Below are 16,368 nucleotides of genomic sequence, written 5' to 3'. Positions count from 1 at the left end.
CACTCTTTGTTTTTATTTATTTATTTTTATATAAAAATAATATTTTGTTCTAAAAATGAAACATTTGATTATTATTTTGAAATAAAAGAGACAATTGAGTCATAAAGAATATATTTCCTTGCATTTTCCGTTTGAAACAATAAAAATTCATTTTAAAACTATTAGAAAAAATAATTTATTTTATATTTTTGTTTTCATCTATTCAATTAAATAAATTTTTATTTTTTCTATCATGAAACACTTACCAAACACAATTATCTAAATTCTTACTCGATGCCTAGCACCAAGCACATGGATATTACTCGACCTTTCTCTTGGTTGAATTTCGATGAGATACTTCTCATTTACTTATTTATCTATTGTTTATAATTATCTAAATTAATTTGATCAAAATATAAAAATAAATAAATACAATTATAACAACTTCAAATAAACTGCTAAATAAAGATTAATCACCTTTTGTAACTCAGCCTATCTTTTTTCTCCATTTCCTTTTGTGTTGGCCATGCCTACATCTCTTGCATGCCAATTGAAAATTGGAAGATCAAATGATGTTCCATCATTTCACTTCATCAAAAGCCGAATCCTCATACCAAGCACGCTTAATTTATGGAAATAACAATAATAAAATTATGAGGAGAAGAGAAAAATAATGCAGCAATTCGCCTTTTCAACAGATAGTGTTTTAAGATAATAATTGTTTTTTTATTAAGACATCAAAATAATTTTAAACAAAAAAAACTATTTATTTATTTATTTGGAAAAACACGTCCCATGATCTGCAAATCATGGTTAGTGACAGAGGCTTGCTAAAAAGTACTTTAATGGGTGCAAAGTGACACCAATCTCCATCGAAAGCAGACAACACTGCTGAGTTGCCCTAATTAATATCACAAGTGGGTTCGACTTTTCTCTTCTTTATTTTCATAGTTCAGAACACACTGATTGAACTATGAAAAGTTCAAAAATATTGAGATGACCTTAGTGAATATAATGATGAAGCCAGATAGTAATTTTCTGAATGATCTTCCATAGAGTGTGCAGCACATGTGCCACCATTGCAGTCACTAGCATCCCTCAAGGCCTTATATAGTTTTTCCCTTTTGCTTTCAATATTATTTTAGTTCCATGACAAAGCAGAAGGTCAGTAGCTCCTGCCTCCTGGAATATATATTGCATGATCCACACCACCCCATTTGCCTTTTATAATGTAATGAATTTGTGTGAGCTTACAAGTAGGTGTAAAGGCAGAAGTGAGGCTAGGAGACCATGAACAGAGAATATGTTGGTGGAAGGTTGGATGTGAAAAGACTGGCTGCAGTGACAACAGAAGTGCATTTTTTTCAAAAACAATCTTGTAAAAAGAGTGCTTTCTGAGAAATATAGAGATCCTAACATGGCTGGCCAAATACAAACTTCAGTCAGCAAATTCGAAGTATGCTTTGTCTTGTAGATGAGCCACTGTTTAAGGCTTTTTGTATTTTGAAAGTTTACGTGGCTCTGGTTTGAAGATAATTATTTTATTAAAAATATTTTTGGTTGAGATTAGTTTGATATTTATATATGTTTGGTTAAAACTGTAGTTGAAATTGAGGTTGAATAAAAAATAATTTAAAGTGTTTGATTAAAAATATTTTTCAGAGATTATAAAATAACTAAAACAGATATATATTGTAGATTTAACTACTACTATTACATCGTTAAATAAATAATACTTTATATCAAATATTTTTTATTGTTCTATTAACCTATCTACAATTCCATCACATACGAAATTCATCCGATAAGGACTACAGTTTCCATGGTTTTTTAAGCGTGCAATAAAATCAGGTAAAATATCATCAAAAACAAAATTGGAATTGTGATCAAATTCTACAAATGATACATCATCATGTGATCTCCTTCTAATTTATGTAGTGTCATTGAATAATATTAAATACTAGTTTTTCAAATAAAACATAATATAAAAAAATTAGATATTTTTTACTGGATTTGCACTATTCACTTCAAAAAGTGAAGATTGTTCCTTCTTGAAATGAACATTGTCGAGTGAATTATTCACTTCAAGAAGGAACATTGTTCACTTCTTGAAATGAGTAGTGCAAAGTTAATTAATTCACTTTACACAGATGTGGGACAAGGGGGAGAAACAGATTAATTATGCTTTCAGGTAACTTGCGGTTAAAATGTAAATTATAATGGGTCCTACAAACAGTAAATAATGTTTTATATTTAACCAAACATTTTATTTTTGTGATTTATTTTAAAAACAGTGGCAACCATAAAAATAAATACTTTCTAAGTAGTGAATGACTCCATATGTGATGACAAACCTTTGAGTTCATAGTTGAGTTAGATGTAAAATTTTGTTCTAAATTATTAGGAAATTCTGATTTTTAAAATACAAAAGATGATTTTTGTGTCCTTTTTTTATCTCATTCTAGTTCCAACGATATCATAATAGTTGTCAAATATAGATTAATTCAAAAAACATTTGATGATATAAAATCTAACTCAAGTTAGATTTATAATTAAATTGATTAAGATGAATCAATTAATCTAGTTAAAATTTAGTTGAATCAATCAAATACCATCAATACTTGATCGAATAAAAAAACTCGACTTTAAATGATTTCAACTTGACTTTTTTTATTAACTAAAAAAACCTTAAGAATTTATCAAAATTAATACAAACAATTCAATTTAGTATGGTGGATATTTTTTTTAAAGTGTTTCTCATTTAAAAATATATAAAATAATATTTTTTTATTTGTTTTCTATTTTTAAAATTAATATATCAAAACGATAAAAAAAAACACTAAAAAATATTAATTTAAAACTTTTTTTAAAAAACATGGTTGCATTCAAATGCAAAGTAAAACACTACTAATTTAATATTTTTAATCACAATGCCACTTGAGCAAATGGTCTGGGTCTTATTTCTACAATGAAAACAAGAAATCCTGGGTTGAATTGAATTTTTGTATAGTGCCAAAATCATGTTGTTCTTGAGCCAATGGTTTCTGTCCTACCCTCAATATATATACGCATATCTATGGATAATCTAGGTTGATTTTCACTCACAAGCCCACTCAAGTAAAGACAACTAATAGCAAGGCCCGAACAAGATGAGTTTTTCCATTGATACTCTTCACTGTCGGCTCATATCGAGCCTCTGGTCCATATTTTTTTTTCAGCCATGACAAAACATAATAAGTATACAGTTCTGGATTTTTTATAATTTCAAGTTTAAGCATGTAATTATTAATATAATATCTATGAAAATTTTACATGATCGTTAACTTCAGGATTTATAAAATTAATTGAGGTATATGCAAGCTGGCCCAAACAACTACATTAATACACACATATACACACATTGTTCAACAAGTTGATTCGAGTTTTTAATCTAAGTTTAGTTTTATTTTTCTTCGATCTATATTGATTTAGACTATAGGTCATCATTTAGGTATTGGATAGATTTCCTAGGAAATTCAAGGAAAAAATGTATATTTTTTCAAACATTATGTTTTGAGATCTTTATATTTTTCTTCCAAGTTTGAACGATTATTTAATTTTTAGTAGTCGAGGGAAACAACACGTAATCCTGTTTGGTGGTCCCTTTGTGATAGGGCAACCCCAGAGATGTCCAGAAATAACCTGACACAAGTGGCTACTGTTTTGATAGATTGTCACCCTCCACAGTACTGAAACGAAACTCAATAGACATTGTTTTCATTTGTTGTTTTTACACTTAATTTTATCCTGCTTTTATTATTTGGATAATTTTTGGATTGCATCTGTTATTTTTTTTTATATATGTTATGATGATTGTCTAATTTTTTTTAAAATTTATGCAGCTTAATTACCAATTTTCTCTTATCATTTTTTTGTGAGTTGCTGTTCTTTTGACAATGATCCATGCATCTATTATTTTTCAAGTAGTTATTTATTTTCTTATAAAAAAATAAGGTTGGAGTTTTTCACATTTTAGTATTTTATCTTAAGTCAGATCTAAAAAAAAGCGTCTAACCTATATAATTAATATCGATTAAGTCCTCAACATATAAAAATACAATATAAACAGTATAAATAAGTTAATCAAATATCACAATGGGTTTCTACTATATATATTGCCATCAAGACTCAAGTTGGCAACAAAAATTTATGGTATGTTTGGGAACGTGGTAAAACTTATTTTTTAAAATGATCAAAATAATATATATATTTTTTTAAAAAATTATTTTTAACATCAGTATATCAAAACAATAAAAAAACATAAAAATAAATAAATTCAAAGCTAATTAAAAAAAAACGAGGTTGGATCACAATAAAAACAAGCCTTAATATATTTAGGTGACCATTACTATTTTAATATAACATGAAATAATTTTAAAAAAGATAAAACAAAAAAAACCATTAACATTTTGTTGGACTTAGGTAGATCAAATTCAGTAAAAATAAAAGAAGAAGAAGCCAGAGACAAAAATATATGAACACATTTAAGTGCACAAGAATCCCTCGACACGCTGGGCACAATTATACTCCTAGTTGAAAATTAAAGCTAATAATTTAATTTATCGTTGCATCTGTATAAAAAATTAAGAATCACTAATCCCACCATAAAAACAGTCAAATTATCTTTATTTTTATTTTTGACATTGAACTGCAATTGCAATAATTGTGAGCTATCATCTTGCAGTCAATCTAAGTCTAAGTACGTATAAATGGAAATTAATGGAACTGTGTATCGAAAACCAGGCCCAGATGCCTTAGGGCTCAAGCTGGTTGCTGCACAAAAGATGCATGCCGCTAGATGAGTTATCATGGGGCAGGAAAATCCATGAGAATATATTGGAAACAGTAGAAATCATTTGCAAATTCCAATTTTTTTTGGGTTACAGGAGAATTAAAATGCATTTGCAGGTAATAAATTAACTTATATTAACAAAGCTATGGCTTGAATTAAACCTGTAGTCAAATTCTCAAATTCACAATCAAAATTATGTATAAAAAGAAAATAATAATTAAAAAAAAAAGGAGAAAAAGGGACTGTGCTTGGACTTTGGATCCCCCAGCTCCCATTAACAGTGGGTTCGGTTCACTGATCATTTGCCTTTCCTTAACATCATTACGATGATATTCTGTGTTTCGAAGAAGACCCCAATAGTGTTTTTCTATTTACTTCTCGATTTTTTCTCCTTTTAACTGGCCTGGTAATCTTTTGTTCATGATGATTGAAAAAAAAAACTTGTTTGACCGCTATAGTGTCTTGTCCTCCCCACAATTCCAATTTGTAAATAGATCAAGCAAAGAAACCCTACCAATCATGATTGATGTCCTGACCACAATTTTAATTTGTAAAAGGCTCAAGCAAAAACATTCATGATTGATAGTTTACTTGCTTTAACACAGACACAAACATATTGAAAATAGTTTTTTTTTTAAAAAAAAAACCATTTATGTTCTACTGGTATGGATGTTTTCTACAATGCCTTTCGATGAATCCATTTTAAGATTGTTTTTACCTCAATATATTGAACTAATCTTTTTCCTTTTTGAGATTTCAAAAACTCGATTTAATTTTTTCATCGACTAGAAAGGCATCCTTGCTTACAAGATTGAAAATATCAGATGTGAGTTCCTCAGCTCACACTCTCACCGTAAAGAAGCATGCAAAACCAATCCCAGGAGATTATGATACCCTATTGGCCATCGTTATTAAACTTCCTAGTTATAGGAGTTGATTTGGTGACTTGCAACCTGGCCTAATAATCAAGTGACCCGGACTTCGAGTCAAATTCCGAACAGTTTCCGACAACTATGATCGATATTGCCCTATCATGGTTACAAGAAAAGGAAACAAGGGGAGAAGAAAGAGCTACTACATACAACATAACGAGCTACTAACTGAAATAATCTTGCAGATACATTGAAGATTATTTACTATTGATTCTTGAATAGTACTGCCTGTTAGGCATTTAATTAGGTCAGCGTACACAACTCTTTCTAACATGGTGAAAAAGAATATATAGACGCAAAGGTTGAATATGAGTTTTCCTCTCAAGACTTTATGGAAGAAAAGATTTCTGGAAAATTTTCCAAAATTGACTTCTTTTTGAAAAATTATTGCATGGATCACGTTCGATTGGTCGGCGAACCGGTATTGTTATTGGCGACGGAACAAACAGAAATCAAGCTACTGTGGTGCATATCTCAGGTTTTGGTTTGCGATTCATAAATCCTCTAATTACTTATGAACTTGAGATTTAACGATGGCATGGAATGGAGATTCTCGTTAGAAGAAAGAAGAAATTATTTTTGAGGATTATATATAGATAATTAGTAGGCGCATTTCGTATCTTTTCAACCAGGGTTTAATTAATTCGAAGGTTAATTAGTTAATATTAATTTATTTTTCCATAAATTTTAATGGAAAAAAAAACCCGAACTGTTAATAAAAAAAATAACTCAAAATAAATAAATATTTTGATAGTTATTTTTTTCGGCTCTCCATAGCTATTCCATTCGAAATGCGCTCAACAGACGGGATTCAACAGCTAGAGCCATAGCTACCATTATCATTAGTCTTCCGGGTCCACTGCTTTGCACGAAACCTTATCCTAAAACGACATAACAAGTCAAATCAAACGACTACAAATAAAAATCCCTTTAAAGACAAACCCAAAACCACCGAAAGGCAGAGAGCCCTACACACTATTTTCAACACAAAAAAGATTGAAAATATCCCCTCCCCTCCCCTCCGTTTCATTTTCTCTTCTCTTAGAGCAATCCAAAAACACAACATGCAGCCTGAAAACTGCTCAGAGAATTCACAGTTGTACCGCTTTCTTGCAGAGAATGGAATGATTAACGTTGGAGCATATGGTTTCCCAGGCGCCGCGATGCAAACCTTGTGTACCTCATCATCCACCTCCTACCATAACAATAATTATCACTTTGAAAGTTCTGTAATCACTGATATGACACCACAAGATAGAGCTCTTGCTGCTTTGAAGAATCATAAGGAAGCTGAGAAGAGAAGGAGAGAGAGGATTAACTCTCATCTTGATAAGCTTAGAGGCCTCCTTCTTTGCAATTCCAAGGTAGTTATATAAATATTTTATGTGTATACTATTTGTCGTGTTTTCTAAGTCTTTTTTTGTGTGTGAATTGATCATGTTTTTAGTCATGAAGTTTAAGCGATTATATTAATATTCTATCTCTAAAATTTTCTTGTGAGAAGGTTGTCTTGATTACGAGAGAAAAGGATCACAATCAACTTGCAGCTTTAAAGTTGTTTTCATGGCAAAGTTTGTGATTCTTTTTTTGATGAAAAAAAGAAAGTAATTTTTCTCTTCCGGGATTCATCAAGACTTAAAAAACATGATGTATTTCAGGGTATTCCACAATGTTTTGCTTTATTAATTTTGACTGTTTGGCTGCTGAGAATCTATGGGAAGTGAAAAAAAATCGAAACTTTGAGTTTTAGACTTTTCAGTTTTCATTACCTTTGACCCGCAAAGCCGAAATCCCTGCTGCCTAACTTGACGTTCGCATAACCAAAATCAGTCGGCATTTGTATTGTACTCCAATGTCCATTTTTTTTTTAAGATCAACTAAACAATGGTTTTCACGTTTAGTGCTTCATTCAATGATTTTTCTTCTTCTATCAGTTTACCTGCTCCTTTTACTTGGAAACCAAACGGGAAGGCTCTATACAGGGCTTATTGTTGCTACAATACTAAGATTCAGATTCTGAAATCTTGGATCTATTCAAGTCTTTTGAGACTTTCGGATTGTTGTTCAAACAGCTAGTCATATATATATATCTGCAAAAGCAAAAGAAGCTTCCTTTTTCTTCCCCTCTCTTCTTATAGGGTGTAAGTTTTTTAAGAAAGTTGCTAATCGTTTTGCATTTAGAATCTACTATAGCTAGGGTTTCTAATCAATCTTTTTTACTTTGTTTCAATTTTTACAGACAGACAAAGCTTCACTTCTAGCAAAGGTTGTTCAAAGAGTTAGAGAGCTGAAACAACAAACCTCAGAGCTTTCTGGACTTGAAAGTTTCCCATCAGAAACAGATGAAGTCACTGTACTCTCTGGTGAATATTCAAGCGATGGACAGCTAATATTTAAGGCATCTCTTTGTTGTGAAGACCGGTTGGATCTCATGCCAGACCTAAATGAGATACTGAAATCTCTACATTTGAAGACATTGAAAGCTGAGATGGTAACACTAGGAGGAAGAATTAGGAATGTTCTTATCATTGCGGCCGACAAAGATCATAGTGTTGAGTCGGTCCATTTCTTGCAAAATGCATTGAAATCTTTGCTAGAACGCTCGAATTCTAGCGAGAAATCGAAAAGGCGAAGGATATTAGACCGAAAATTAGCAATCCAATGATGATTAGTATTATTGTTTGTCGTAGTTAATTTCTTTTTTAGTCTTCTCCTGTTCTTCTTGTTTTTTTATTATATTATATATTATTTTAGGTGTTACAGGCTTGTGCAGTCTGGTTAATTTCTATAGTTGTGTGGGTTTGTTTGTTTTAGTTTAAACCCAGAAAAGAATTGGAGGGGGAAAAAAAGGGAAATGAGTTAATTTGTGTGGTAGTTTGGATTTTTTTTTTATTTAACTGGTATAGGGTTTTAGATTATTGTAAATCTCCTGCATGTGATCATATCTTCCATGTAAGGAGACAAAGCTGAAGAATCAAAGAATCTGTAATGAAGATGGTGAAGGAGCAGAAATCTTTTTACGTGATGTATGATCATGGTATCTGTAAAAGCAAATATTTATGTGAGTTTCCAAGCAGAAATTGAAGACTTTTTGTCTGCGGGTACGTACTACATAGATTTCATTTGATTATCTTCTCTATGATATTTGGCTGTAAAAGGCATTTCTATATCTACTTTTATCCAGTTGATGTGTAGTACTAGAGTTCCATTATTGAGCATTTTGTCTGTAATGTACACTGATTTTAAAGAAAGCAAGAGAAGGGAAAGATTCTGAAGTTAATGTAGACTGCTTGAGTTAGATGCTATCTCAGAATTTGATGCTTAACTATTTAATTGGGACAGCAGCGGACTTGCAAGAGTTTTCTGTAAGAGAATTTAAGATTGTGATTGTTTAAGATCCTAAATATTATATATATATATATATAAAACAAGAGAAGACAAGTTGGAACGACAAACCCACAAGAATCCAAGAGGATCTCTGCTGTGTATTTCGCAGGTGTACTGGGAGTCGATGAAAACCAACTCGCTCCCTTGACTCTTTTTTAAGAGTACTTGTGGAGTTTTTCCCTGTAGAAAATTTCTCTCTCTCGATCAAACACAGTTGATAAAATAATTTTTAAACTGTATAGATAACACATGCGTATCTGATAATTGTTTTTTTCTTTTCTAGCTCGTGTAACATCCAAGTTAGTTCTTTTTTTTATTATTATTGTACGTGCTTATAAGTAAGCATGTCTTTTTTTTTTTTTTTATTGTTCGTGCATATAAGTAAGCATGTCTTCATCTTTACATAATATATGTGCCTCATTTCCAGCTTTAAAGTTGGTTTTTTCCCCCCTTGACAAGGAAAGAGACTTCTTCCTTTTCTTTTCACCTGGGTTCGATCCTTTCTTTGCATGCCTGTCATTTACAGAATATTCAATAGATCCGGACACCCCAGGTTATCAAAACAAAAAAAAATTGGCTTTTCTTGTGTGTGTAGATGATAATGAACGATAACTCTGTACGTAGATGATAATGAAGTAAACTTGTAATTTTTTTTGTGATTAGTAGGCTTGCAAATTTTAATTTCATAAACTAAAAATACCAAAAAGATGTTTTATTAACTAGAAGTTTCAATTTATAGATATAATCATAGTATAAATCACTCTATAAATATAAATATTTATTTTCTAAGTTATTAATTTTTTTTATTCAATTTGTTTTAATTATTTTATTATTTTTTCAGTTGAATTAATACATATATTAAATGAATTTACTCATATTGATATTGTAGTAACTCTGCAGTAAAAATTTAAAATTATATAAATAAATATAGGACTAAATTTTGTTTTAACAAGACAAAAACAAAAGAACTTCCATGGAAGAATTGTCAAAAACTGATTCAAATTAAAATCTGAGCAAAGTCAAACGTGAAATCACGATCTATGAATTTATCAGATTAAGCCGTTGAGCATCAATCATGTCCCCGACTCTTTAGCTGGCTTATAATACCTTTCCGTACCACGAATATATACACACACTCTTTATAGTTTATCCCTCGATGTGGAGCAAGTGAGGCTGGTTCTTTCATCAGCAACGCCAAAGAATTTACAGTTCTCTGATGCCGTTCAGATTGGACATGTCCATGGAGCAGGGACCCAACTTAGATTGTGGACAACAGGACAAGGCATAAAGAAGAACCCTCTGAAACAAAACAAGATGGTCAGAGATCACAAAACACGTTGGAGCCCACATGGATCGGAGACAAGCATCCTATCATCTATAGAGTCCCTCTGTGATCCCACAACAACTAGATCTGCCTATGGAGTTCTCTAGTCTCGTTGGTGTGAAAGCTAACCGAGTTGCAAACAAGGACGGTATGGAAGTCTGCTGGTGTTTCAAGCTCTCTGCTTAATGGGAAAAAAATGCTAGTCTTTGTATACACGATTCAACTTTGTCGCTTTTTTTTCTCTCAAAAGAGTCTCTGATTGTTTGTCGCATAGCTACAAGATTTCCACCATGCTTTCCCTTGAAATTCATGCCTTTATGTTATCGATTATGAACACATAACGATACCCCTCTTCTATTAGCTTTTAGAGAAACTGCCATTAAGAATCTTCTTATCACTTGAAATCAAACCCACATAAATTAGAACACAAAAGATTAATTAAAAAAAGGTTTCTCCCATCATATATCTTAGTTTAACGTTTCTCCCATCATATATCTTAGTTTTCTATCTCACCCTTTTCAATAATAATAAAATTATTCCATTATAAGTTTGGTCTACGTACTCATTACAGATATGGAGTGAGTGTTTATGAATGCGACAGCTTTTGTTTTATATTGTAATTTACTAATCTACACCTTAGCAAATTCTCTTTTGGAGCTCAAATAAGCACATGAGACTTTGTCATTTAAGTTACGAAGTCGAGATTCTTCGTTATCAGAAGAACTTGGCCATTTATAACAGGGACAACGAAGACCATGTTATTATTAATCACCATTATGATCATCATAATTGTCATCATCGAGATCAATCATGATTTGACCAGTGGTTTAAAGTGGAAGCAGCGTCGTCCACTTGCAGAAGCAAATCCTGGAGAGAGAACAGGGAGAAGCGTGCAAAAAGGAGGGCTGACAAAAAGAGTGCAATAATGGGCAAAGATAAAAGAGGCTTAGCCTTTGAATTCAAGGTGCTTGGTCGAGTGCGGGTATGGAACTCCTTCTCACTTATTTCGATGTGGAGGAGACAAATGAATCATGCAGGAGGTGGCTTTGTCGTGGACGTGCCATCCTCCCTCGCACATTTTTCTGCCACTGCCGCCCTAGCGTGCTGCCTTTTGCTTCCTCTTTACTTTCTTGTTTCTCTTCGAGCAATCATTGCACGCATCTGCTTTTTCATCTTCTAGGAGCTTGGGCTAATTCTTGACTTGTTTAGGGCTGAGCCATGTCAGTGGCCACCTCCTTTTTCTGTCTTTCATTGTGTTTTTAGATTTTTTTATTTTTATTTTACTTTAAATTTTTATTTTTTATAATTTTGACATGCTCACATTTAAAATAAATTTTAAAAAATTATTTTAAAAAACAACACCTTTTATAATAACGAACACTACATTATTCTCTAATAATACAGTATTTTTGCCACTTGTTCAAATTTTGGACAACCCATACTTCATCAATTTTTTTTAGATTTTTTTGTGTGGTTGTATTATGATAGAAACTATTTTTTTAATAAAGATATATTTAATTAATATTTTAGGTTTTTTTTATGATTTTAATATTTTTATATTAAAATCATTTCAAAGTACAATGAAACATCAATTTAGTGTTATTTTAAGATAAATATCATTTTAAAAATCACTTTCGTTCATACCTATTAAATTCTGAATGGGAGGAATTAATTTTTCCATGACATGACATTAGGAGCTTCCTGATAAAGCTAACATTAGAGCTAATAAAGTTAAAGCTAAGCTATAAGCTATGGATTAAATTGTCAAAGATATACTTTCGCTGGAGGCTGAGTTATGTTCAAACAGGCGGCATCCATCGATTTAAGAGGGGGCTAGTGATGGACATGGCCCCCAAAGTTTTAAAAAATTTCAAAAACCCCCTTGCTTTTTCGAAGTTATCAGAGCAGTCATGTGAAATTGCCCCCTCAGAATAATGGAGATGTTACAATTTACCCCCCAAGAATGAAAAATGAGGTGCTTGAATGCAAAATGGATCAATAACCCATTAATTAGACTAGGTTATGCACCTCTTAAGAGTAGCTCCTATCCATATTTAGAGTATTGTTTTTAAGTAATCAGCACACAAGTTTAAAAGGTAACATAAATAAAAAATTTAAATAAAAAATATCATAAAATACAAATATTTCATTATCCATTGTATTGGTTACTACAAGCTCTATATTTTTTTGTTTAATTTTGTTTTAACCTGACTATATCTGTCGGATTTAACCATTTATTAACATATTTAACTTGTCAATTTTCAAGTCAACTGAATATAGAAAATAATCTATTTAAATCTTAAAAATACCATACATAATTATATTAGATGAAAACTCAAATTAATTTTAAGACTTGCGCAGATGAACAATTTATAGTTTTTCAATTAATTTAAAATAAACACGTGTACAAAAAAGACATTTGTTTTTCACACAATAACAAATGAAATCAAGAAACTTTATTCAATGCCACAAGTTTTATGACCTAGCGGTCCTGGCAGGAAATTTTCTGTCTTTACATTTTAAGTTTGAATTTTAGTATGCATGTCTGTTATCCATGTGGTGCCTTACTCATCTACTAAGCTTGCAGGGTGTTTGGTGGGTTCATGAATTAGTTGTGGTGAACGTAAGCTGACCCGAACATCCCGGGTTATCAAAAAAAACTTTATTCAACTCGTTGATTATTGATTTGTTTTTGGATCGTAATGAGTTTACTAATAATGGTTGAAGTGATAATATAAATCTGACTTATTCATTTGTTGTTGGATCTTAATGAGCTGAATATATCGAATTATATTAAATTTTATATGAATATTACAAATATTCACAAATTGAGCGTATTAATTTCTTTATTTTTAAAAAATATTGAATTGCAAATATTGAAATTTTTTTTTCATGGTTTATTAATTACTAGATAAAAAAGATTAAAATTATAAAATACATTGTGACTTGATCATCAAGTCAAACTTCAATATATATATATATATATATAATTTTTGTGAAATTAGAGAATGAATTATAAAAGAGATGATACCTTTAAAGTCAGAACAAGAGGATGGTGAAAGGGCTGCTTCATAGGAGAAATGGCAAGTGGTGTCGCTCGTTTCTCGTCCAGTGCGAAAAACAACGAGGGCATGCGTGGCGAGGCAAATATTTTAGTTTTAAAGTATTTTTACGTGTTTTGAGATTATATATATATATATATATATATATATAATTTAATAAATATGATTTAAATTTAAAATAAATTAATTATAAATTATGTAATACAAGTATAATATCAAATAAATATAATTTTAAAATTTTAAATATTTTTAAATAGTTAAGATTAAATAAAATTTTAACTTAAAGTAAATTAACTTAAATAAAATATCAATTTTATTTAATGACTTTTTAAGCTTGGAACGAAACTTGTGAAATAAAACCGGAACATTCTAACTAAAATTCATCCAAAAAATCTGAACATATCGAGTTTTGAAATAAGATAAAAATTATTCTATTTTGTTTTTTTTTAAATTAAAATAAAATATTTTAATTATTCCAGACAAAATATAACGGAATTAACAGTGAGAGCCATTTACCTCAACTACGTGGTTGAAAACAGAGAAAATTACAGGAATAAATTGCATATTGGCAGTGAAGATAACAACTCCAAGCCATCCTTTTAACTATTGCAGTGATACTATCATATAGTAATAGCAGCAGCAGCCGTAAATCTGACAAGAGTTGACATTAAGAGAAATGCAATAACAAAGCCTAACTTCTAACCATCAAAGCAAAGCATTTAATATTGAAGAAGAGGGGGGAAATCTTTGTCCAGCAGAGAGAAAAAATCCCACCCGAAATTTGTCCCAAAAAACGGGAGGAATGATTGGAAAGAAACTTCAAGTTCATTGCTTGTCACCAGCATGAGTTATAAAGGTAAATAAAAAATAAAAAAATAGATAAATAATTCAAGTTCTATAGCTCAATTATCAAATCGAGGATCACGATGTAAAAGGATGACAAGAAGAGGGACTGACATGGTGATAGCGGGTCAAGAGCTGAGGGCGCGTTAAGGTGCGGCGAACCTTTGGGCAGTACATGTTGCGGACAAAGGCTTTCTATTTGGGCTGGCTGTTGTTTGCCTCTGTGCGCGCGCGGGAGTTAGGGTGTGTGTATATAGAAGGAAAGGGCTGGTCACTTTAGATTTTCATGTTTTAAGTGAATAATGGGCCTCGACATAAACAAGCCCGGGCCCCTAAGCTGTCCAGTCCAGCCCACGTCTTTCTTTTCCTTTTCTTCTTTTGTTTTTTTGCTTTTCCCCCCCTGATTTTTTGTGATTTTTTTCTTTGAGGCAAAAATTGGGAGATGACACTGTATTATCATCTTCTTGTTTAATATTGAAGAAAATCATTTGCTTAAAATAAAGTATAAATTTATTTATTTATTTTTCGATAATTCAATTCAATATTTTTTTTTATAGAATAAATTGAAAGATATTAGAATTATCATGCATCTTTGCTATTTCCTTCAAACTAAGAGGTTGTTTGAATGTGTTTGAGGTTGATGTAAAAAAAAATAGCTTGAAAATGTTTTTCAATAATGTTTTTCTATATTAATATATCAAAACAATAAAAAATACGGTCCAACGACGCTCTCAAAACATGCCTAAAACATCCTAGCGAATCACTGCACAGCTCCATTTATTTGAGAGTATCCTTCTCAACAATTGATCTCCTAGCCAAGCTTATCTCCTATTGAAATCACTGCAATCACAGGAGGATGCTCGTATAGTTTTTTCTGAAACTTTGACGACCTCCTTCCTTATCTAGCAATGCTTTAAGGAATTGTGGAGGATTAAGCAATGGAAGGAAGCTGCGCCTTCCCTTCCACTCAACTTCAATCCTATCTGGGATCTCTCTAGACTCCTTGTGCTCTCATTTATTTCCTCTAACCTTCATAATATATATGCACTTGACACTTGGAGGGCCAATATTGAAGCCATCATTTATCAGTAGAATTCCCTGCATTTGCATTTGCATTTGCATTTACAGATATTAATTTGTGGGCAAGTTCTCTCTTCTCTTTTCACGAGGATCACGTCTTCACTTGTCATAAAACATACCGATAATTAAGGGATCTTCAGAGCTCACGGTCAACTTGTGCTGGATTGCTATCACCGTCTGCATAGATTTGAGAAAATCCAGGAGCATCAGGCAACGTTTCAGAATTGGCTTTGACAGTAATGCAAAAAAGTTTTCTATAAACAAAGCCATCACAGTACATGCAATAGCTGACATGAACCTTAAGCAGCTCTCACTACATGGCATCATCGTTTAAACTGAGCCCAAGCAATTCTCGGTTGTGTCTGCTATCAAAAGAGAACTCAACTCGGTCCGATCAGAATCCAAAAATGGAAAAGGTTCCACCATCTAAAGTCCTCTGTGACCTGACCTAGAAAGTCTTTAAACTAAGCCCACTAACAGATGTCCCATAACAAAATGTAAAAGCTATTTGGAACCGAGCCATCCACCATGAATGATGGAGCCAGCCTAGGTCTTACCTGCAGGCCTCAAACAAAGCATCACATTTGTTTGAGGCCTGTCTTACCTGTAGGCCTCAAACAAATGCTTACTTATTCCATTAGAAAGATTCCAACTTTAAAACAAATAGTAAGATGTAAAATTTTCGCAGATCTTTTTATTTTGACATCAATGGTTTTACGGAAATGGAAAGATTGCACAGATTTTAGAAAATGATACCAAAAAAAAAAAACTTCTTTGGGGAGCTTATGCAGAAAATAAACAATTTAGAGGATAGGATTTGGAATTGCCATTGCCTTTTTCTCCTCGTTAGGGATTTGAAAACCATGATCCTGGTTCCACATGTCCAAATATATTGCTCAAAGGACCCATTATGCCCTGTCCCTGGCTTTT

The 16,368-nt window shown here is 31.8% G+C and overlaps 1 protein-coding gene across 1 annotated transcript; it reads left to right on the top strand.

The window, feature by feature from the left end:
* The first annotated feature begins 6,549 nt into the window (after window positions 1-6,549).
* On the top strand, window positions 6,550-9,022 carry LOC133677040 (transcription factor bHLH106-like). The gene is made up of 2 exons (XM_062098876.1): window positions 6,550-7,106; window positions 7,982-9,022. The coding sequence occupies exons 1-2, from the start codon at window positions 6,807-6,809 to the stop codon at window positions 8,405-8,407; spliced, it is 726 nt and encodes a 241-aa protein (XP_061954860.1). The 5' UTR covers window positions 6,550-6,806; the 3' UTR covers window positions 8,408-9,022.
* Window positions 9,023-16,368: the final 7,346 nt, after the last annotated feature.

The sequence above is a fragment of the Populus nigra genome, chromosome 17 (genome assembly GCF_951802175.1).
Source record: "Populus nigra chromosome 17, ddPopNigr1.1, whole genome shotgun sequence".
NCBI classification, from domain to species: domain Eukaryota; kingdom Viridiplantae; phylum Streptophyta; class Magnoliopsida; order Malpighiales; family Salicaceae; genus Populus; species Populus nigra.
This window is presented reverse-complemented; position numbering and strand designations above follow the sequence as displayed.